The sequence below is a fragment of the Protopterus annectens genome, chromosome 14.part0 (assembly GCF_019279795.1).
Source record: "Protopterus annectens isolate FY-2018-M chromosome 14.part0, PAN1.0, whole genome shotgun sequence".
Taxonomy (NCBI): Eukaryota; Metazoa; Chordata; order Ceratodontiformes; family Protopteridae; genus Protopterus; species Protopterus annectens.
Window position 1 is genome coordinate 534,137,799 of NC_056748.1, and position 22,800 is coordinate 534,160,598.

At 45.7% G+C, this 22,800-nt stretch overlaps 1 protein-coding gene across 1 annotated transcript in view; it reads right to left on the minus strand.

Moving 5' to 3' along the window:
- Positions 1 to 22,800, minus strand: part of BMS1 (BMS1 ribosome biogenesis factor) — a gene marked incomplete in the record, with an annotated part of 1,196,647 nt that overhangs the window by 552,126 nt on the left and 621,721 nt on the right. Inside the window, 1 exon segment of the mRNA XM_044056283.1 lies at positions 14,260 to 14,358. Within this exon segment, the coding sequence (XP_043912218.1) occupies positions 14,260 to 14,358 (99 nt within the window).

Below are 22,800 nucleotides of genomic sequence, written 5' to 3' on the forward strand. Positions count from 1 at the left end.
CCAAGGGGGAAATACCAGATGAGACCAAAGACAGGGAAATCAGACTTGCTAAGGCCAGAATAGGGCAATGAGGATGACTCTGCTTCTAAACCTGCGAGCCTACTGGAGAAATTTTGTCATGAGAGGTAAAGGGGATAAGCATAAAGAAGACAGAGGCCAAGCATGGACCAGAGCATCCCTGGGGGATTCCCACTGTGGGGGGAACCGAGCGAAGAACTCGCTGCACTTCGCATTGGAAGGAGATGTGAAGAGAACGCAGCACGGCCGACCTCACTTGAGGAAGATCTGCACTGCAACAGAAGGATTCAGAGACCACTTGAAAGGCATTAGAATAGTCCTGCTCAGTTTGTCCGCCAGTATGTTGGATCGACCTGGAATGTGTGTTGCTACCAGAAAACAGATGGTGGAGATCGCCCATTCCCACACTCTCGTGGCCTCGCGACAAAGGGGGTAAGACCTGGTTCCTCCCTGCTTGTTAATGTACTAGACCACTGACATATTGTCTGTCTGAACTGCAATCATTCCCAGAGGAAGAAAGGCATGAAGGGCCTGCAACGCTAATAAGACCGCCCTCATCTCTAGAATACTGATATGCAATTTGGTCTCGTTCAGGGACCACATGCCTTGGACTGTCCTGCCTGAACAATGCCTCCCCAACCCTAGTTGGGAGGTGTCCATGGTCACCGTGGCTTGAGGAGGGCTGCAACAAATGTATGTCCCTCTACTAGTTCTGGGGAGTGTATACACCAGAAGAAGGACTTCCTGCAGGTTTTGCTTATGTGAATAGGATGAGTCAATGGCAAATCCAAAAAGGTCTACTGGACTGCTAGCATCCACTGCAGAACGCGCATATGAAGACTAGCACAGGTGAGAAGAGTAATGGTGGCTGCCATGGAACCTAAGGCTCTTAAAACTGCCTCGGCTGGAGGAAGATGAGACTGAAGGATCACGAACACATGAAGTTGTAAGTTTCAGAGTCTCTCTTTAGTTAGAAAGACCTTGGTTTGAAATGTATCAATTCTCGTTCCTATGTAGTCCAAGACCTGAACAGGGTCAAGAGAAGACTTGGATATGTTGATCATAATGCCCAGCAAGTCTGACAATTTCAGGAAATAGTCTCTGGCCTGACAAAGTAGACGGCTGGTGGAAGCGGCAAGGAGCCAATTGTCCAGGTACGGGCAAACCTGTATCCCCTGAAGCCTCAGGTGAGTCGCTACTACTGCCATGACCTTGGTGAACACCCTGGGGGCTATGGTGAGACCAAAGGGTAGGGCTTGAAACTCATAGTGATAGTCGCTTAGCCGAAAGTGGATGAACCTCCTGGAGCGTCTGTGCATTTTGATGTGGTAGTATGCGTCCTGGAGATCTATTGAGCACATCCAGTCATTCTCCTGCAGGCAGGATGGATTGTAGAGTGACCATCCAGAAATTCTCTTTGGCAACTGACAGGTTTAGAGTGGAAAGGTCCAGAATAGGCCTTAGGTCCCCCATATTTTTTGGCACCAAAAAGAACCTAGAATAGATGCCTGATCTGGAATGACCTAGGGGGATGGGCTAGATGACTCGTTTCCTTAGCAGCTTTTTTATTTTGAGTGCTGCTGCCTCCCTTTGCATGGGTGGGACATCTGGGAGGTGTTTTGGTGGAATGGAAGGAGTCAGAAAGGGAGCTGTATACCTTCTGGATATTATTTGAAGCACCCAACAGACTGATGGCACGAACTCCCATGCCGCCAGGTGCATCAAAAAGCAACCCCCAACTGCCTCCAGAGCAGTCAGACAACCCCTCAGGGCTGCTGTGCGGGCCTGCTGAGTCCGATGAGATGGTCAGGGGCCTCATCTCCTGGACAGGACCCTCTCCACCATGTCGAAAGCCAAGAGAGAGTGAGCCTCCTGAGAAACTGGCAAGGAAACTGCTCTCCCAGGATCCACACAACCACCTCTAACAACAGAGGGGAAGGAGGGAGGGTAAATTGGACTGCAGCAATGTGGATCTTCGAACATCTACATTTATGGTAGGTACAAAACTGTACTATGTTCTTCATCTCACATTGCTGCAGTCCTTACACTTGGGTAGAATCCCAAAGCAGAGGTAAGGGAGGATGGCAAAACTATAAAGAAGTAGGAGCTGCCAAAATGCCCTGTAAAATAGCAGTGGCAAACCCAGCCCTAGATTTAGAGTAAAGTGGAAGGTAGTAATGCTTAGAGAAAGTATGCACTGAACTCCAAGTAGCTGCCTCCAAAATATCTTTAGTTGCCACCCCTTAAAAAGCTGTAGAAGTGGCAGTAGCTCTAGTGGAATGAGGCCTAATCCCAGCTGGAACCTCCTTACCATGATGGGAATAACAGAAAGCAATACAAAACCCAATCCACTTAGAAATAGTTTGTTTTGACACAGGCTTGCCCTGAGAACCCAAAGCAAAAGAAACAAACAACTGCTGAGACTGCCTGAACCCTTTAGTTCTGCTCAAATAATATCGTAACTGCCTGTGTATATCCAAGGTGTGCAAAATCTTTTCCCCTTTATTGTGGGGGTTTGCATAAAAAGTAGGCAAATGAATAGTTTGGTTTAAAGCCACACTAGAAACCACCTTAGGCATAAAGGAAGGATTAGTACGTAAAGATACCCTGTCCTTATGGAAAATTAAGAAAGGCTCAACTGCCATAAGGGCCTGTAATTCAGAAACCCTTCTCGCAGAGGTAATGGCCAACAAAAAAGCAGTCTTCCATGATAAATACTTCAACTCAGCAGTAGCTGCAGGCTCAAAAGGTTGTAGAGTGAGTTTCTCCAACACAAAATTGAGATCCCAAGCAGGAGTAGGAGCTCTATGTGGGGTCTTATATTCTTTGCCCCTCTAAGGAATTGCTTAAACAAAGGATGAGAAAACAATGGTGGATCACAGTCATAGTGAGCAGAAATTGCTGCAGCATGAATCTTAATAGAAGAGAAGGACAATCCTTTGTCCAGTAACTCAGCAAGATATTGAAGAGCCACACTTAAATTAGGCTTAGCAACATCAAATTCCTTTGCTGCACTCCAAAATAAAAATCTCTTCCATTTATCTGCGTATACTTTCCTTGTACTAGGCCTTCTGGCCTCCAAAATAACATTCAAAACTTGCTGCGGAAGCTGAGACCCTCCAGGGTTTAAAACAGAATATGCCAGGCTGTTAGGTGAAGAGAGTGAAGTTTGACATTGAGTAAATGACTGTTCTCTTGAGACAGCAGGTGTGGAATCGAAGGGAAAGGCCATGGAGGCTCCCAACCAGACTTCTCAGTAATGGGTACCAGTGCTGTCGAGGCCAATCTGGAGCTATTAGAATCATCCTTGGCTTGTCCTGTCTGACCTTCAGGAGTACCTTTGGGAGGAGAGGCAGAGGTGGAAAGGCATACACATGAAGATTGCTCCAATTGAAAGAAAGAGCATCCACTTTCCAAGCTGTGGGATGAAACCTTTTTGTGCAAAACTTTGGCAGCTGGTAGTTCAGTGGAGAAGCGAACAGATCTATGTCTGGAGTTCCCCATGACACTGTCAATTTCTGAAATACATGAGGATCCAATTTCCACTCGTGGGGATCCATAATTCGCCTGCTCAACACATCTGCTAAGGAGTTCTGTGCTCCGGCAGAAACCTTGCCTGAAGATTGAGCTGTAAACTGAGAGCAGTCTCCCACAAAATCATTGCTTGCCTGCATAGAGGATAAGAATGTGTTCCCCCTTGCTTGTTGATGTACCACATGACAGTTGTGTTGTCTGTTAGAACCAACACCTGCCCTGGAAGAAGTAAATCCTTGAAAGCTATTAATGCAAATTGGACTGCTAACATCTCCTTCAAGTTGATATGTAGATGTTGTAGTCTGGCAGGCCACGTGTCTTGTATCCACTTTCCATTTAGATGAGCTCCCCAAGCTTTGTCAGAGGCATCTGTCGTTAGAATCTGACTCGCCTCTGGCCGGGTCACAGAGAGTCCCTTGTTTAGGTGACATTCCTGAGCCCACCACAAAAATTCCTTTTGAATGCAAGGTAATATCTGAATGACAGTGTCCATATCTTGGCAGTGCTGTGTCCATACATTTTTGAGATACCATTGTAGCTTCCTCATATGCAGTTTGGCATTGGGAAGTACCAGAATACAAGATGCCATGAACCCCAAGGCTTGAAGGACTGTCCTTGCAGTCAGCCTGGACTGATGAGACAATTGATGGAAGTAAAGGGAAAGATTCTTTTGTTTGTCCGGGGTCAAAAAGGCCATCTGGGATGCAGTATTCAGTCTCACACCCAGAAAGCACATGTCTTGAGAGGGTACTAGACTGGACTTTATTTCGTTCACAGAATACCCCAGGCATCTTAGCACTGCTATCACGTATTGCAAATGATGAAGAAGCTCGTCCCTTCCTTTGGCCAGAATCAGGCAATCGTCCAAATAAGGATAGATCTGTATTCCTTTTAGCCTGAAGAAAGCTATCACTGGAGCCAGAACCTTTGTGAACACTCTGGACACAGTAGATAAGCCAAAGGGCAATGCAGAGAACTGATAATGAGAAGTCCCAGCTCGAAAACGCAGATACTTCCTGCAACTTAGCCTGATAGGAACATGAAGGTAAGCTTCCTTGAGATCCAGAGTCACCATCCAGTGATCCTTGCCCAGCAGAGGTAAAAGCTGTTGTAACGTCAACATTTTGAACTTGGGAATGTCCAGATAAGTGTTGAGGATAGATAAATCCAAAATTGGTCTCCACGTGTTCCCCTTCTTTGGTACTAGGAACAGGCGAGAATAAAATCCTAGGCCTACTTCTGGCAGAGGGACCGGCTGTATGGCCCCTATTTGCAGCAGCAGAGAAATTTGTTTATGAGCCTCTATTCTTTGCTGAGGAGGAACGTCTGGCATGCCTTTGAAAGGAGGCAAGGTATGGAAATAAAACCTGTAACCTTGGTGTATAATATCCAATACCCATCTGTCCTGGGTAATTAAACTCCAATTTTCTTTGAAGAGTGCCAACCTTCCTCCCAAAGGTGCTGCCAGACAAGAAGGCTCTGGCAGCTGAAAAGGTAGGTCATTGGGCCTGTTTACGAAAGGACTGGCCCCTGCCCTCACCCGAAGACTGTGCAGGTGAACTCCCTGTTCTAGGTCTGAAAGAGCCCTGAGCTCTATCCCTACCACGTCTAGATCTTCCCCTAGACTGTGAATCATAAGAAGGGTACGTCCACCCCTTAGCAGGCCAATTCCTACTAAACTTCGGAGGCTGAACTTGCAAAAAATCTTTAACAGTCTGCATAGACTTAGCCTGGTCTTCCATTTTCTTTAAAACTGCCTCCACAGGTGAACCAAACAATACATCAGACTGTAAAGGAACATCTAAAATCCTTGTCTTAACATGGTCAGATAAGTTCTGATCCCTCAGCCAGGCGTGCCTACGAAGAACTGACCCGGTGGCAGCCACCCTAGACGAGGCCTGTACAGCATCAAATCCACATTGTAAAGAATGCTTACCCACCTGTTCAGAAACATGTACCAAATCTTGTAATTCTTTACACTCAATGCCTTCCGCCAGAGCATCTACCTTAGACTTCAATTGAGAAAGAAGATAGTTTTGATATTTCAACATGTGAAACTGGCAATTCAAAGCCCTCATAGCTAAGGTGGAAGAAGTATAGACTTTCTTTCCCCATCTATCCAAAGCTCTGGCCTCTTTATCTGGAGGAACCGGATTTTTTACCACAGAGGCCGTGACACCCATAGGTCCCTGACTAACTGTTTCTGGGTCCGCCCTAGGACTCTTATACAGATATTTATGAGCTTCAGGCACCCTGTAATACCTGTCCGGTTTAACAGGAGCAGGAGGCAAAGAATCAGGATTAAGTGAAGCCTCTGCAAACACATCTTCCACAACATCCAGAACAGGAGGAATAGCCAAAGGCCTATGCTGGGGTAAAAGCAAAAATTCCCTAAGCCTTTTCCTGGAATCAGAGAAGTCCTGACCTTCCCACTTAAAATGTTCCCTCATAGAATGAAGAGTCTCTGAAAAAGAAAAATCCTCTGGAGGAGAAGCAGAAGGAGTAGAATCATCCACATCAGAATCAGAATCAGAATAAGGAGAATACTCCTGCAAGTCTTCAGCCGAAGACTCTGAAACATCGAAACCTGCTCAAAACTCCCCAACTCTGGTTCCACCCTAGGCCTCTTATCAGGAGGGGGCAAAGAACCTCTAATCAAAGTAATTAAATCTTCTGCCATTTTGAGCATGTGCTTCTTGGGCACAGATCCTGAAGAACTAGGAGTGACACCAACAGAAGCTAAACCTGGCCTGCCTCTGGGAGAAGCCTTGAAAACAGAAGGAGAGGGCCTAACCACCCTAGGAAGGGAGGGGAGTACAGTAACCTGAGAAGCCCCTTCAGCCTGACCTGCCTCCTGAGAGGCCACATCCTGTAATATCAAAGTCTCCCCTGGGACTCCTCAGAGTCTCGTGGAACCACCGGTTCCACTGACACCTCAAAGAACCGGCGTCTGACGGACGACTCTTCTTGCCTGGGTTTAGCTGCTTTGTCTTTGCGCTTCTTCGAAGAAGCGGGCGTCGGAACATCCGACGGCATATTGTAATTGCACCACTTGCCGAAGACCAACCTGGCACAATCTAACCTTCGCAATAGTGCGCTTATTAAACCTAGCACAAAAGCGACACCCAACAACGTCGTGCTCAGGCCCCAAACAAGGAATACACAAAGTATGATAATCTCTATGCGGTATCTGCTTCCCACAAGAAATACAGTTATTCACTTTTTCTGACATCCGGTAAACCACCGAGGCAAGAAAAAACTAAAATATTCCCCAACGGGGTACTTAGCCAACTTTGACTCGGTCTGAAACTCCGAATTCGAAAAATTTCAGAACGCCGAACGGCACTTGCAACGCTGCTTCTGCATCGGACCATGCGGCAAAAAAGACTGAGGATATGACGTCGGTCATGCGCATTTGTACCCTGACGTCCTGATGTCAGTCTTGCGCGCCTTGACCGACGTCAGCCTAATACTTTGATATTCGGGCCGACCGAGGACAGCGGACTACCCCCAAGTGTAAGGACTGCAGCAATGTGAGATGAAGAACATCTGGTAATCCATCTGGACAACGTGACTTTGGGGACAGGAGACCCTATTCTGTTTTCTGAAAAAGAAACAAACAACTGATGAGATTTTCTGAGGTCTTTTGTTCTGTGCAAATAAAAACGTAATTGTCTGTGCACATCCAATTGATGAAATTTGAATTCTGCCTTGTTTGAAAACTGGGAAAAAAACACTGGCAATTCAATAGATTGGTTAAGGTTACTGACTGACGCCACTTTGGGAAGAAAAAAAGCAGGGTTCAGTCTGAGAGAAACCCTTTCCTTATGAAAAATCAAATAAGGGGGTTTGATTGATCAAGCTTGAAGCACCGACACGTGTCTGGCTGACGTGATAGCTAATAAAAAGACAGTCTTCCAAGTTAAGAATTTTAAATCGCAAGTGGCTGCAGGCTCAAAGGGGGGTGAAGTAAGACCCTGTAGAACAAAGTTCAAGTCCCAAGGCATAACCGGTTCTGATACCGGAGGACGAAGTAATAACGTGCCCTTCAGGAAAGCCTTACAGAGTCTATGTGCCATCAGGCTAGGCTCATCTGCGACATGAAAGGTAGAAATCGCCGCCAATTGGACTTTAATGGTTGCGGCTGCTGAACCCTGGTTAAAGAGCATAGACAAGAACTCCAATACAGACAAAATTGGAGCTGTACAAGGGCATGTGCCCAGATTGAAAACCTCTTCCATATGCTGTAATAAATCTTCCTGGCCGAGGGCTTATGAGAGGAAGATAAAATATGAGCCACCTCCGGCGAAAAATGATTAAGCCTAACTAATGACGGAAGTGGAGTAGCCAGGCTGTCACCCAGAGGGTCCGAAGAGAGGGATGGAGCTGCCCTGACGTGTGTCAGTAAGTCTGGTTGTGGGTCCAGAATCCAAGAAGCGTCCATGAGATAGGGATGGAGAAAGGGGAACCAAATTTGACGAGGCCAGTGTGGGTCAATCAGAATCATTCTGCTTCCCAAGGATTGTGCTTTCTGAATAACCTTTGAGAGCAAGGGGACCGGAGGGAAGGCATATAGTAGACCGGAGGGCCAATCATGGACTAGAGCGTCCCTGGGTGACTCCCCCTGAGGGGGGGATCAACGTGAAGCAGCTGCTGCATTTGGCATTGAGGGGGCTGGCAAAAAGGTCGCAGCAAGGCTGACCACACCTGCGGAAGATCTGTTCCACAACTTAAAAGTTCAGGGACCACTCGTAAGGCATCAGAATAGCTCTGCTTAGCCTGTCTGCGATCACATTGGACTTCCCCAGAATGTGTGTTGCCACCAGAAAACGTTGGGAAGACACTGCCCACTGCCACACTCGCATGGCCTCTCTGCAAAGGGGCCAAGACTTGGTTCCTCCCTGCTTGTTCATAAGATTCCACACCACTGACATATTGTTTGAGTGGATTGCAATAGTCCCGAGAGGAAGAAAACTCTTGAGTGCTTGCAACACTAGTAGCACAGCTCTCATCTCCAGGACATTGATATGCAGATGCATCTCGTGCTCTTGCCACGTGCCTTGGACTGTCTTGCCTAGATAATGCCCTCCCACCCCATCTGGGAGGCATCCGTGGTCACCGTGGCAACCGGGGGCGCAGGGATGAAGGGCTTTCCCGCATTCAGGTTGTCGGTGCAAAGCCTCCAACTGAGATCCTGTTTGCACCCGTCTGTGAGTAGAATAGGATGAGAAAGTGGAAGACGTTCAAGAGAATACTGGGCAAAGGAGTAGCCACTGAAGGAGCCTCATATGTAACCTTGCCAAAGGGACTAACAATCGTAGCAGCCATTGTCCCCAACAGTTGGAGGACCCACTTGCCTTTGCTCTTGTCAGAGGGGGCAAGGCGTGAACTTCTTGTTGTAGGACTCTGAATCTTTCCTGTGGTAGAAACGCCCGCATGAGGACAGTGTCTAGTTCAGTGCATATGAAAGTGACATTCTGTGAGGGCAACAAGGCAAATTTTTCCCAGTTCAATGTGATGCCCAACTGTTGACATAGGCTGATAGTAGTGTCCCTGGTCTGAAGTAGTAGATGACTGATGGTGGCAGTAAGGAGCCAGTCATCCAGATATGGAAACACTTGGAATCCCTGATGTCTCAGGTGAGCAGTCACCACTGCCATGCATTTGGTAAACACCCTGAGGGCTGTGGTGAGACCAAAGGGAAGGGCTCAAAACTGAAAATGACTGGCTCCCAGCCGGAAGCGTAGGTGACATCTGGATGCTCCGTCCATCTTTACGTGGTAGTAAGCATCCTTGAGGTCGATGGAGCACATCCACACTGCTTTTCTCAATAATGGGAGAATAGACTGCAATGTGACCATTTGGAACTTGGACTTCTGCACATGGGTGTTCAATTGACTGAGATCCAATATGGGTCTCAGGTCCCCTGTCCTTTTCGGCACCAAAAAGAATCTGGAGTCCCTAATCCGATCTGGTCTGAGGGGACATGTTGGATGGCTCCTTTTTCTAGCAGCTTTGAAACTTCTGAAGCTGCGGAATCCCTTTGACTGGGTGGAACATCCAGGATTTTCTTGACTGGAGGATATCTGACGAGAAGGGAATGACATATCCTCCGGAAATTATTCGTAGAACCCATTGGTCCTGGGTGATGTCTTGCCAGGCCTCCAGGTATGATGAGATTCGACCCTTGACTGGCTCCGGAAATGCACAGTCGGGCCTCCCATCAGGAGCGGCGGTAGGGAGAACCACAAAAGGAATCGCGGTCTCCCGAGTTGCGGGGGCCTCCTCTGCCCCTAGGGCGGCATCTCCCTGAATAACCACCCCCTCCGCTGCCTCTGGAGGGGGGGCTCACCTTGTGCACTGGGAAAAAAACCTCTGTGATTTCTTGAACCACATTTTGCCACCCCTCTGGACCTTGGGATAAGACCTAGAGGGAAGGGAAAAACAGACTCCTACGGCAGACAGAGTCTTTCCTTCCTGCTCGCACCTGGTGAAAGTGTCTTTCACCTTGGTTCCGAACGAAGAGGAACCATCAAAAGGGACGTCGGTGAATGAAGACTTGAAGGCCTCCGCGAAATGACAAAGGCGCTTCCAGGCCTGACTCCTATGAGTAACTCCTGAACTTGCTGCCCTACTTGCTCCTTTGGCTGCATAGGAGATGAGCCTCATGGAGGAGTTTGCAATGGAATTGAGGGTAGACATCTGAGCGTTGACTGCCTGAGCCACAGCCTCAGAAACGTTACCTGTGAGAGAATCTCCAAGCTCCTTGAGGAGATCTCTCTGGAGCCGTGTAAAGTGTGATAAATAATTCAGTGACTGTAAGGTAAAGGCCGCTGAAGAAAAAGTACGCTTCCTGTACCGGTCCATGGTCCTAGACTCCTTGTTAGGGCGATGGACAGTGGAAGAAGTCTCTGCTAATTCCTTCTGAGTGGCAGCTGCCACCACCATGGCATTCACAGGGACTCCCTTGGACAGAAATTCCTTATCAGGAGGAGCATACAAAAATTTATTGGGTCACCTGGGGACTGGTTCCACAGAGTCAAGGGTTTCCCACACCCTTCGACAAACCAAATCCAGAAGCTCGAAGGATGGAGATACCCAAGAGGAGGAGGGCTGAGCACCAAAGACCTTCAGGAAGACTGACTTCTCCTCGGAGGGGGCTTTGGATGACCAGTCACCTCTTTGTTTCAAAATCTCTAGGATGTCAGAGAAAGAAACATCCTCAGAGGATGACTTGGGGACCCCTCCGATTCCTCGAGGTCAGTGTCTGATGTGAGAGACTCATCCTGGGAATCTGTGTGCTTCCTCTTGCACATCTTCTTTCTGGGTGGCTCCTCAGGCAAAAACTCTGAGGGACCCTCAGAAATGTGAGGACCACTCGTGGGGGTACCCTGAGGCCTTGGGGCTCCTCTGTCTAGAGACAGATGGTGATCAGAGGCCTGCACCGGTGTAGTAGGGGACAGAATGACCGACCCACATAATGCTGCTGACGACCTGGCCAGCGCGCTCCACATGGCCTCGAAGGCTGGTCACCCCCCCCCCTCCGAGTCCGAAGAAAGGAGTCGAACTTCCTGCGCCGAAGCACTGAGAGGGAGACTAGGAGCAGAGAGGTGTCCCGAAGCCACTCCCTCGGGCCTGACCGAGGAATCCTGAGTCCTGAACCTCGTGGACGGCGCCGACGGGGTCGGAGCTAATGTCGGCACCGATAAGCCAGGAGGGGCTGTCGGAACCGACCTAGGGACATCACGCGGCTCCGAAAGCTGAGGTGTGCTCGGAGGAGGAAGTATCGAAGTAGGTTGAGGGACCGGCTCCGGAGCCGACTGGGTCGGAGCCGAGAACAATTTTGCCAGAACCAGTGACTGAAGGAGTCTCTGCACCACTCTATCGACATCCACATCTGATAAGGTCCTGCCGGATTTAGAGGATAGAGAAGGAGAACAAGACCTCCTCTCCGAAGGTGACCTGCGAGGAGGGGAAACTGGCTAAATGCTAGGTGATCGGCTCAGAACAGGTTCCAAGAAAATTGGAGACAAAGCAGGCTCTATAACAGCTGACACTTCCTGCGGCCCCAAGGACAATGGAGCCGAGGATGTCGAAGCAGACTTTGCTATTTTCTCCGGTGGCTCCGGGGAGACTGATGGAGCCAGAGATCTCTTTTTTGATTTAGAAGATTTGGTCTTAGAGCTGGAAGCACTCTCAAAATCAATTTATTCTTCCTTTCTGGAAGAACTCGCGGACTAAAAGCATGACAGAAGCTGGATGACTCCTGGAGATGAATCACTCCCAGACAATATACACAGACTGAGTGTCCATCGGTAATGGACATTTTGTAACTGCACCTAGAGCACTTCTTGAAGCCCGAGGGCTTGTGCTCCTTAGTATCTTTGGACATAGTTAACCAACACTAATAAAGCACCAAGACAATCAAACACTGAATAAAGGGCCAACGGTCAAACAGTCAAGGCGGGAAAAAACTACAACACACAAATACCACAAGATCTCTAAGTTAAACGATCCTTAGACACAAACACAAGGGAGAAAGGACTAATACCTCTAATTTAAACGGTACTTAGACCCAGTAAACTTAACAGGCACAAAGAAAGCAAGGGGACAGACTAGGTCCTCTAACTGAAATGGGCCTAGCCCGTTGGGAACAGCTAGTGGGATACCACAGAAAAAACGATCCAAACACAATTTTTTACAAGACAAGACAAGAACACACAATAGCTATTAAAATAGCTTTTTGTTTGTAACAAATTTCTCTGATAAGGAAGAAAAAGGGTACTTAGCCACAGCCAAGATCGAGACCACGTCCTAGCTACACAAGCGGCAAATGAGATCTGGGGATAGAGAGCAGTGCAGCATGGGATACCATCTTAGCCCAGCCAATAGAAAGACTTCGAGCTAAAAAAGTTTGGCAGAGTCGGAGCCGACATTCGGCTCCGAACCCACGGGTAAGAATGTAGGCAAGATTAGACTACATAACATTCAGCCATTCCAAATCAGAAGCGACAGTCTTTGCAAGTGAAAGGGAATGCACCTATCCAGTATAAAAGTGCAACTATCCTGGAGTCTTCTTCAGGAGTGAGAGCAGATGAGATTAGGGGACTAAACAGCAGATGGGTACAACTGAGGCAGTACTGCAAGCACTGTACAGAACTCTTGGTAGTGAAATGAAAGCAGAGTCAAAGGATGAAGCTTTCAGTTTATCAGGCAGCCTACATTCCCATCCTTGAGTGTGGATAATAGCTTTGGGCACTGACCAAAAGGATGAGATCACAGGTATATTCAATTGAAACAAGGCTCCTTCAATAAAGTTTTTGGGCTGAATCTCTGTGAAACAGTGACAACTTTTCTCATCAGGGAGGATACCTGCATGTACCACTATTGCTCAAGGATGACAGGAGTCATTTGAAGTGGCCCGGGCGCTCAGGATGTCATTTGAGTGTTTCCTGTAAGAAGTGTATCAGGCAAAGCCCAATGGAAGGGCAGCCTGAGGTAGGCCCAAGACAAGTTGAAAGATGCTTCAAGGCTAGCCCCCTTGGAACTACCAACATTCCCTTCCCTGATGACCTATGCTATCAAGCATGACATAGGGTATCAGACATTCTTTTTAGACATACAGGGCTCAAGTTAGGGAAAGTACAGTAGGCAAAAATTAACATTTTAAAAATACATCTGGCAGCAGCTGGCAGCCAGTGCAGACTTCAAAGAAAGGGTGTAATGTGACTTGTAAAAGACATTCCTGTCAACAACCTGACTGCAGAATTCTGCAAATGTTGCACACATGCCAAATCACCATTCAAAAGCCCAAGATAGAGAGCACTGCAGTAGTCCAGGTAAGAAAACCAGTGTATAAATCACCAACACTTGGTCACGAGACGGAATAAGGTGGCTCATCAGGATATGTTGTCGAGACAGAAGTACAATATCTTGGTGATGGTCAACAGCTGCTCCTTTAGTGTTAGCTTACTGTCACTTAGCAACACAAAGAAGTCTACTGATCGCTACAACTGAAGGAATGAGGACAAAGAAATAGGTCAGTGAGAGATGAGACCAAACGACATACATAACAGAATGAGTAATCCGCTTTCCAAAGGCTACAGCTGTATACCACTGCATCTTTGGATGTCACTAACTTCTGGTGCTTGTTAAAATTGCAAGAACCATAATTGCCATCCACAGAAGTGCAGAAATACAAGTGTGAAACTGAGGGAAAAATACTAAACCTGACAATGGGGTATCTTGGGAGTATTACTCCCTACTTTGAAGTATAGCATGATGTAGCAAGGATTTTGAAGGCACAGTCCCACCTTCAAAAATACTTAAAAGAAGCAACAAGCTTCAGAATTCACTGTTTTTTTTTTTTTTTTGTCAAAACCTCAGTTTAATTTTCAGGCTGTAGTACAAACCGGCTTCAAAAATGAAAGAAGAAGGAAAAACAACACTGTTTACATTCACACCAGACTACTACATCCCAACAAGACAGTTATGGAAAAATGCTCTCTGCTTTACAGTCTTTTAGGCAAACTCCTGTCTTAATCACAGGGATGTCCCACAGCTCTATACACACTTCAAAGTTAGTTAAATATTTGGACAATGGATGAAATGAGCCTTGGTTTATGGAAAATTACTTTAAAAATTGATAAAGTTTAGCAGCAGCAGTAGATGGTTCAAATAAAACAACCAGGAAAGCTCCTCTCTTACCTGCTCCATAAACTAGTTTACGCAAATTTGGTGCTCGCTTCTGCTTTAAAAATGTTTCAGCTGCTTTCTGAGCAAGATCCTCCTTCCATTTCAAGGCACCTAAAGACAATAGTAAAGGCAACAGGAATAAGTACCATGTAATAGGCATTTGAACTGCAACACATGTAAGAAAAGTAGAGAGGGGGTCAGACAAAAAAGCCAGAGCTGGCAGGTAAGAGCACAATCTGCTAGGCTACAAGTTTTTGCTTCTTAAAAAGGCATAAAAGGCAAGCTTTTCATATTAAGTGTGGCTCACAGCAGTATTCCCACAACTCATTTTGCTAGACTTCGTCACTCACACATTGTAGACATTAATTTAGATCTATGATGTTGGCCAAACACTGCCTGCTAAAATGGACAGAACAGCAAAATAAATGTCACTTTCAGGCTAGGTGGGAAAGTTTTTAGACAAAATTCATTTTTAGTGTGGTAGCATGTTTCCACACTCCCTGCACTCCTGCTATAAAGATAGTCCAACTTGGAAATGGATTTCCTCCTTCAGGAAAGAACTGGCTAAACACAGTAAATGAGAGACAGCTTACCCTAGTGGATAAGCTGAAGAATTACATCTTTGAAACAGCCATGCTTAATTACAGCCAAAGGAGTGTTCACTCCCTGACTGACATTTTGGATGACTGTACACAACATTCACTACTGAAGGCCACATATAACATTGGTTATAGCCTATAATAAAACTGCAAAATTAGCTACTGGCATCTTGCCACATACATCAACGCAGTGTTTGCTCAGCACCAGGTAGGTCTGGACCAGACAGCTAAGTTACAAGAAGGCGAGTCCTTCACTGAAACTAGTTTAGGAAGAGTAAGTACAGTCCTGTAAGTATACTTAACATAACAGCAAATTGCTCCAGTGACTGCTGCTGGAGTAGCCTAAGCCTTATGCTTTATATCCTGCATAGGATATAACAGCCAGCCAGCTTCAAGGCACCTTCCATGCACCCGAACAGTTAGCTCAAGCACAGCCAACTAAAAAGTTAGTTTGGGTGCCATGCCCTTCAGAGCTTTCATGTCGATTGCCAGAAGGTTAAGTCCTGACAGGACCTTGCTAGGTAAAGAAAAAATACATGCCCACACTATGGTATAGAAAACAAAGGGGGTCCTGCCCAGACCATGGTATAGAAAACAAAAGGGGTGCAAAGAGGGAGGAAGTAGCTACTGCAGCAGTGATCATTCGAACAACTAATGTTATGGTAAGTTTACTTGCATAACTGTACTAATGATCATCATTACCATCACAGCTGCAGTAGCCTAAGTTGCATGGGTAGATTACCACACCTTAAAATAAAAAAGTGGTAGAAGGAGATGGGTCCAGGAGACCCTGGAGAATGATCCTAGCTAACTATATCTTAGGCATTCAAATAGAATTTAGGTTCGAGTGCTTAGTAAAAGTGAGCACTGAGGACCAAGTTGCTGCTTCTAGACTACCTCTAGAGTGTAGCCCTTTCCAAAAAGGCATAGATAAAGCTAAGGCCCTGGTACAATGAGCCTTGACCCTGCCTGGAATAGTTTTGTTTTTTGTGGAAATAGCAAAAGGTAATAGTCTGACACAATTATTTTGAAATAGTCTTGTTATGGCACATGATGTCCTTCTTAACTTCACAAGAAAAGAACAACTAATCAGAAGTTCTGAAAGATTTTGTTCTGTCAAGACAGTACAAGGTATGAAGTACCCTTTCTCCCTCATTCGTGGGCTCACTAAAGAACACAGAGATGGACAGTTTGCCTTAAACTAAACTTAGGTACGACTTTAGACATAAAAGGATTAGTTTTCAAACAAAACTCTGTCTCTGTGGACAATGAAAAGTTTGACCTTACCATAAGAACTTGCAACCCTTCAGCAAAACTGTTTTCCATGTTATGAGCTGCAAGTCAATCAGATGACCCTGGTTCAAATGATGCAAGTGTTAGCTTCCTAATTCAAAACTAAGATACCAAGGAGGAGCCATCAGTTTTCTTGGAGGCTTCTTATGCAGTACCCCTTTCAAAAACAATTTTCATATGGGAATGCACTAAAAGAGGGAGCTCAATGGGTAGACATGTTGAAATGGAGAAAAGTGAACCCAAACAGAGAAGTAAGTAAGTAATAGGACAGCAACTCACACAAACATTGTAAAACAACAGAAACACTAGCCTTGAATAGCTGCTAGTTAATTCAATGGCACGAACTAGAAAATCTTTTACATTTGCTTATGTATAGCATTTTCTAGTAGCAGGCCTTCTTTCCTCCATCAGTATCTGCTCCATGTAAATAAACCTGTTATTATGTGAGTAAATCCAGTCTGCGAGGAAGCTTGTGGTAATTGCTCCAAATGAAGTGATGTCATTTTGAATTTCGGCACTATCACAAACAGGTTTAGCAAAGAAAGAGGCAGAACTGCTCAAGTGTTTTCTTTCTTTGGACTAAAAACATCCTTGAATAAAACCTCTTTCCCACCTGGGAAGGTGGAACTGGTTCTACTATTCCTTGGGAGAGTATGCAATGAAGAACAGAAGAAAATAAAACAGTCTGATCCGCAGGATGACGAATGACCCCCTGGAAAGGAGGAATTTCCTCCCACTGCCATCTGTAAAGTACAGTTTTGTACCTACCATAAATGTAGATGTTCGAGGATTCCCTTGCTGCAGTCCTGACAATTGGGTATAGTCCGCGTCCCAGTATACCAGAGAGACTGACGTCAGAACGTCAGGGTACTAATGCGCATGACTCAGTCTTTTCTTGCCCCAGAGGTCAGAAGACCCAAAAAGACAAGTCCCAAAAACAACCTGCACCAAAAAAACATGTACAATATATACAGTAATACATATAAAAAATATAAAAGATATAAGCATGTAAACTCACCTACACAACCACCCTGAAACACAGAAATCCTCGAACATCTACATTTATGGTAGGTACAAAACTGTACTATGTTCTTCGTCTTCCCTTGCTGCAGTCCTGACAATTGGGTAGAATCCCAAAGCAGAGGTAAGGGAGGCTGGCAAATTATAAAGTAGCAGGAGCTGACAACATGCCTTGTAAAACAGCTGTGGCAAAACCAGCTCTAGTCTTAGAGTATATAGGCAGGTGATAATGCCTAGAGAAAGTATGCACTGAACTCCAAGTAGCTGCTTCCAGAATATCCTTAGTTGCCAACCCCCTTAGAAATGCTGTTGAAGTGGCAGTAGCCCTAGTGGAATGAGGCCTAATCCCAGCTGGAACCTCTTTGCCATGATGGGAATAACAAAATGCAATGCAAAAGCCAATCCACCTAGAAATAGTTTGTTTTGACACAGGCTTGCCCTGTGAACTCAAAGCAAAAGAAACAAGTAACTGCTGAGACTGCCTAAAATCTTTAGTCCTGCTCAGATAATAATTGCCTGTGTACATCTAAAGTGTGCAAAATCTTTTCCCCTTTATTTTGAGGATCTGCAAAAACGTAGGCAAATGAATAGTTTGGTTTAAAGCCACACTAGAAACCACCTTAGGCATAAAGGAAGGATTAGTGCGTAATGATACCCTGTCCTTATGGAAAATCAAAAGGGCTCTACTGCCATAAGGGCCTGCAACTCAGACACCCTTCTTGCAGAAGTAATAGCCAACAGAAAAGCAGTCTTCCATGACAAATATTTCAATTCAGCAGTAGCTGCAGGCTCAAAAGGTTGTAGAGTAAGTTTTTCCAACACAAAATTGAGATCCCAAGCAGGAGTAGGAGCTCTACGTGGGGTCTTATATTCTTTGCCCCTCTAAGAAACTGCTTGAACAAAGGATGCGAAAACAAAGGTGGGTCACAATCATAGTGAGCTGAAATTGCTGCAGCATGAATCTTTATGGAAGAGAAGGACAAACCTTTGTCCAATAATTCAGTAAGATATTGAAGAGCCACACTCAAATTAGGCTCTGAAATCTCCAAATTCTTTGCTGTACTCCAAAATAAAAATCTCTTCCATTTTTCTGCGCGATCCTAGTACTAGGCCTTCTAGCTTCCAGAATCACATTTAAAACTTGTTGAGGAAGCTGAGACCTACCATGCTTCAACACAGAATATGCCAAGCTGTGAGATGAAGAGATTGAAGCTTGACATTGAGCAGATGTCCGTCCTTCTGAGATAACAGATGAGGAATCAGAGGTAAAGGCCATGGAGGCTTCTTTACAAGACTCCTTAGAAGTGGGTACCAGTGTTGCCGAGGCCAATCTGGAGCTATCAAAATCATCCTTGGCCTGTCCTGTCTGACCTTTAGTAATACCTTTGGAAGAGGAGGTAGAGGTGGAAAGGCATAGACATGAAGGTTTTTCCAACTGAAAGACAGAGCATCCACTTTCCAAGCTGTGTGATGAAACCCCTTTGTGCAATACTTTGGCAGCTGGTGGTTTAGTGGAGAAGCGAACAGATCTATGTCTGGAGTTCCCCATGACACTGTCAATTTCTGAAATACATGAAGATCCAGTTTCCACTCGTGGGGATCCATGATTTGTCTGCTTAATACATCTGCTACGGAGTTCTGTGCTGCTGGCAGAAACCTTGCCTGAAGAGTCAGTTGCAGGCATAACGCAGACTGTCATAAAATCATTGCTTGCCAGCATAGAGGATAAGAATGTGTTCCCCTTGCTTGTTGATGTACCACATGACAGTTGTGTTGTCTGTCAGAATCAACACCTGCCCTGGAAGAAGTAACTCCTTGAACGCCATCAATGCAAACTGGACTGCTAACATCTCCTTCATGTTGATATGTAGATGCTGTAGTCTGGCAGGCCACTTGTCTTGTATCCACTTTCCATTTAGATGAGCTCCCCAAGCAGTGTCCGAGGCATCTGTCGTTAAAATCTGACCTGGCCGGGTCACAGAGAGTCCCTTGTTTAGGTGACATTCCTGAGCCCACCACAAGAATTCCTTTTGAAGGCAAGGTATTATTTGAATGACAGTGTCCAAATCTTGGCAGTGCTGTGTCCATACATTTTGAGATACCATTGCAACTTCCTCATATGCAGTTTGGCATTGGGAAGCACCAGAATACAAGATGCCATGAACCCTAATGCTTGAAGGACTGTCCTTGCAGTCAGCACGGACTGATGAGATAGTTGATGGAAGTAAAGTGACAGACTCTTTTGTTTGTCCGGGGTTAAAAGGCCATCTGGGCTGCTGTATTCAGTCTCACACCCAGAAAGCACATGTCTTGAGAGGGTACTAGACTGGACTTTATTTCGTTCACAGAATACCCTAGGCATCTTAGCACTGCTATGACATATTCCAGATGCTGTAGAAGGTGTTCCTTTTCTTGAGCCAGAATCAGGCAGTCGTCCAAGTAAGGATAAATTTGAATGCCTTGAAGCCTGAAGTAAGCTATCACTGGAGCCAGAACCTTTGTGAATACTCTAAGGGCAATGCAGAGAACTGATAATGAAAATCTCCAGTTATACTTTCTGCAACTTAGCCTTATGGGCACATGAAGGTAAGCTTCCTTGAGATCCAAAGTTACCATCCAGTGATCCTTGCCCAGCAGAGGTAACAGTTGCTGTAACGTCAACATCTTGAACTTGGGAATGTCCAGATAAGTGTTGAGGATAGATAAATCCAAAATTGGTCTCCACGTGTTCCCCTTCTTTGGTACTAGGAACAGCCGAGAATAAAATCCGCAGCCCCTTTCTGATACAGGGACTGGCTGAATAGCCCCTAACTGGAGTAACTGAGAAACTTGCTTGTGAGCCTCTTTTCTTTGTGGAGGAGGAACATCTGGCATGCCTTTGAAAGGGGGCATTGTGTGGAAATAAAATCTGTACCCGTGATGAATGATATCCAGCACCCATCTGTCTTGAGTGATTAAATCCCAATTTTCTTTGAAAAGAGACAATCTTCCTCCCAAAGGAGCTGCCAGACGAGAGTCCCCTGGCAGCTGAAAAGGCAGGTCATTGGTTCTGCTTACGAAAGGACTGACTCCTGCCCTCACCAGAAGTCTGAGCAGGTGAACTGTCTGATCTAGGCCTAAAGACCTTGAGCCCTGCCCCTACCACGTCTAGACCTACCCCTAGACTGGGAACCATAAGCAGGATATGTCCACCCCTTAGCAGGCCAATTTCTACTAAACGAGGCTGCACCTGCAAAAATCTTTAACAGTCTGCATAGACTTAGCTTTGTCCTCCATTTTCTTTAAAACTGCTTCCACAGGCGATCCAAACAACACATCAGACTGTAAAGGAGCATCCAAAATCCTGGTCTTAACATGCTCAGCTAAATTCTGATCCTTCAACCATGCATGTCTGCGAAGAACAGAACTAGTAGCAGCCACCCTCGAGGAGGCCTGAACAGCATCAAAACCACACTGCAAAGAATGCTTACCCACTTGTTCAGACACATGAACCAAATCCAGCAATTCTTTACACTCAATACCTTAAAGCATCCACCTTAGATTTCAATTGTGAAAGGAGATAATTCTGATATTTCAGGATATGAAACTGACAATTCAACTCATGGCTAGAGTGGAAGAAGTATATACTTTCTTACCCCACCTGTCCAAAGCCCTTGCCTCTTTATCAGAGGGTACAGGATTTTTAACCACAGAAGCTTTAACACCTTTAGGCCCCTGAGAAACAGTTTCTGGGTCCGCCCTGGGACTCTTAAACAAATACTTATGAGCTTGGCACCCTATAATACCTATCAGGCTTAACAGGAGCAGGAGGCAAGGAATCAGGGTTCAGAGAAGCCTCTGCAAAAACATCCTCCACCACATTCAACACAGGAGGAATAGCTAAGGGCCTATGCTGGGGCAAAACAAGAATTCCCTAAGCCTTTTCTGGAGTCAGAGTAATCTTGGCCTTCCCATTTAAAGTGCTCCCTCATGGAGTGAAGAGTCTCTGAAAATGAAAAATCCTCAGGAGGAGAAGCTGAAGGAGTGGAATCATCCACATCAGAATCAGAATAAGTAGGAAACTCTTGCAAGTCTTCCACAGAAGACTCTGAAGCCTGTGAACACTGTTCAAAACTATCAAACTCCTGTTCCACCCTAGGCCTCTTATCAGGTGGGGGCATAGAACCTCTAATCAGAGTAATCAAATCTTCTGCCATTTTAAGCATATGTTTCTTAGGCACAGAGCCCGAAATGCTAGGAGAAGCCCCTACAGAAGCTGAACTTGGCCTTCCTCTAAAAGAAGCTTTGGCAACAGAAGGAGGCCCTAACTACCTTGGGAAGAGAGGGAAGGACAGTTACCTGAGAAGCCCCTCAGCCTGGCCTACCTCCTGAGAGGGCACATCCTGTAACAGTAAAGTATCTGCCTGAGACTCCATAGAGACTCCTGGCAAAACCTCTGGCTCCCCTGAGCCTTCTAAAGGACCGGCGTCCGGGACTGCGGTTCCTCACCCTAGACTTCACTGTTTTGTCCTTGCGCTTCTTAGATGAAGCAGGCGCCGGAGCATCCGGCGGCATAGTATAATTTTCCCAAACACTAACCTAGCACAATCAAGCCTCCTCTTAATAGTGCGCTTGTTAAATCTAGCACAAGAGCGGCAACCAACAACGTCGTGCTCAGGCCCTAAACAAGGTATACACAATGTATGATAATCCCTATGTATCTGCTTCCCACAAGAAATACAGTTATTCACTTTTTCTGACATCCGGTTAAATACTGAGGCAAGAAAAACCAAAATGTTAACTCTGTATCGGTCTGAAACTCCGGTTTCGGAAAATCTCAGAACGCCAACCTGCACTCGCAAAATTGCTTCTGCATCGGACCATGCGGCAAAAAAGACTGAGGAAATGACGTCGGTCATGCGCATTAGTACCCTGGCGTTCTGACGTCAGTCTAAGGCGCCATGACCGACGTCAGCCTTATACTCTGGTATTCGGGCCGACTGGGACGCGGACTATACCCAATTGTCAGGACTGCAGCAAGGGAAGACGAAGAACATCCCAGAAGAATGATTTTCAGAACCCATTTGCCTGAAATGATCTGTTGGCAAAGAGAAAAATAGGAGATTAAGACTTTCTAGAAGAGAAATAGGGCCAGGGTAGGAGGGGATCACAAGGTCTCTTGAATATTCATTCAGACTTGTTGAAGTACTCTTGGTTTTGGGAAGTATGAGACTTATTTTTGGAACCTCCTTGTCATGTCTTAAACATGTTTATCTGAATTCTGAGACTTTTTGTTCTGTTTTTTTTTTTTTTTTTTTTTTTTTTGCAGAAACTGGATGAGGAGAAGGAAAGAAAATCCACTGGACAATTTGGAAAAGCAGGGTGGAAAAATCCAGAGATTCCCTGGATCACCTTGCCCTTTCATTACACTTCTGGATCACCTCTGCAACAGAGGGGTCAAACACAATCTCTTTCCAAGGGAGAATTTTAAGCTCTCATTCATATTGTCTGGAAGGTTTGGAAAATGTAGCCAAGCAAACCTCCTTAAAACCATACCAGCTGCCATAGCACTGAAGTAGCATCAGAGGCATACACACTGCAAACAAGGAGTAGTGACATGTGCAATAGTAGAAGGTTATTTTTAAAGCAGATTTTTATTCAC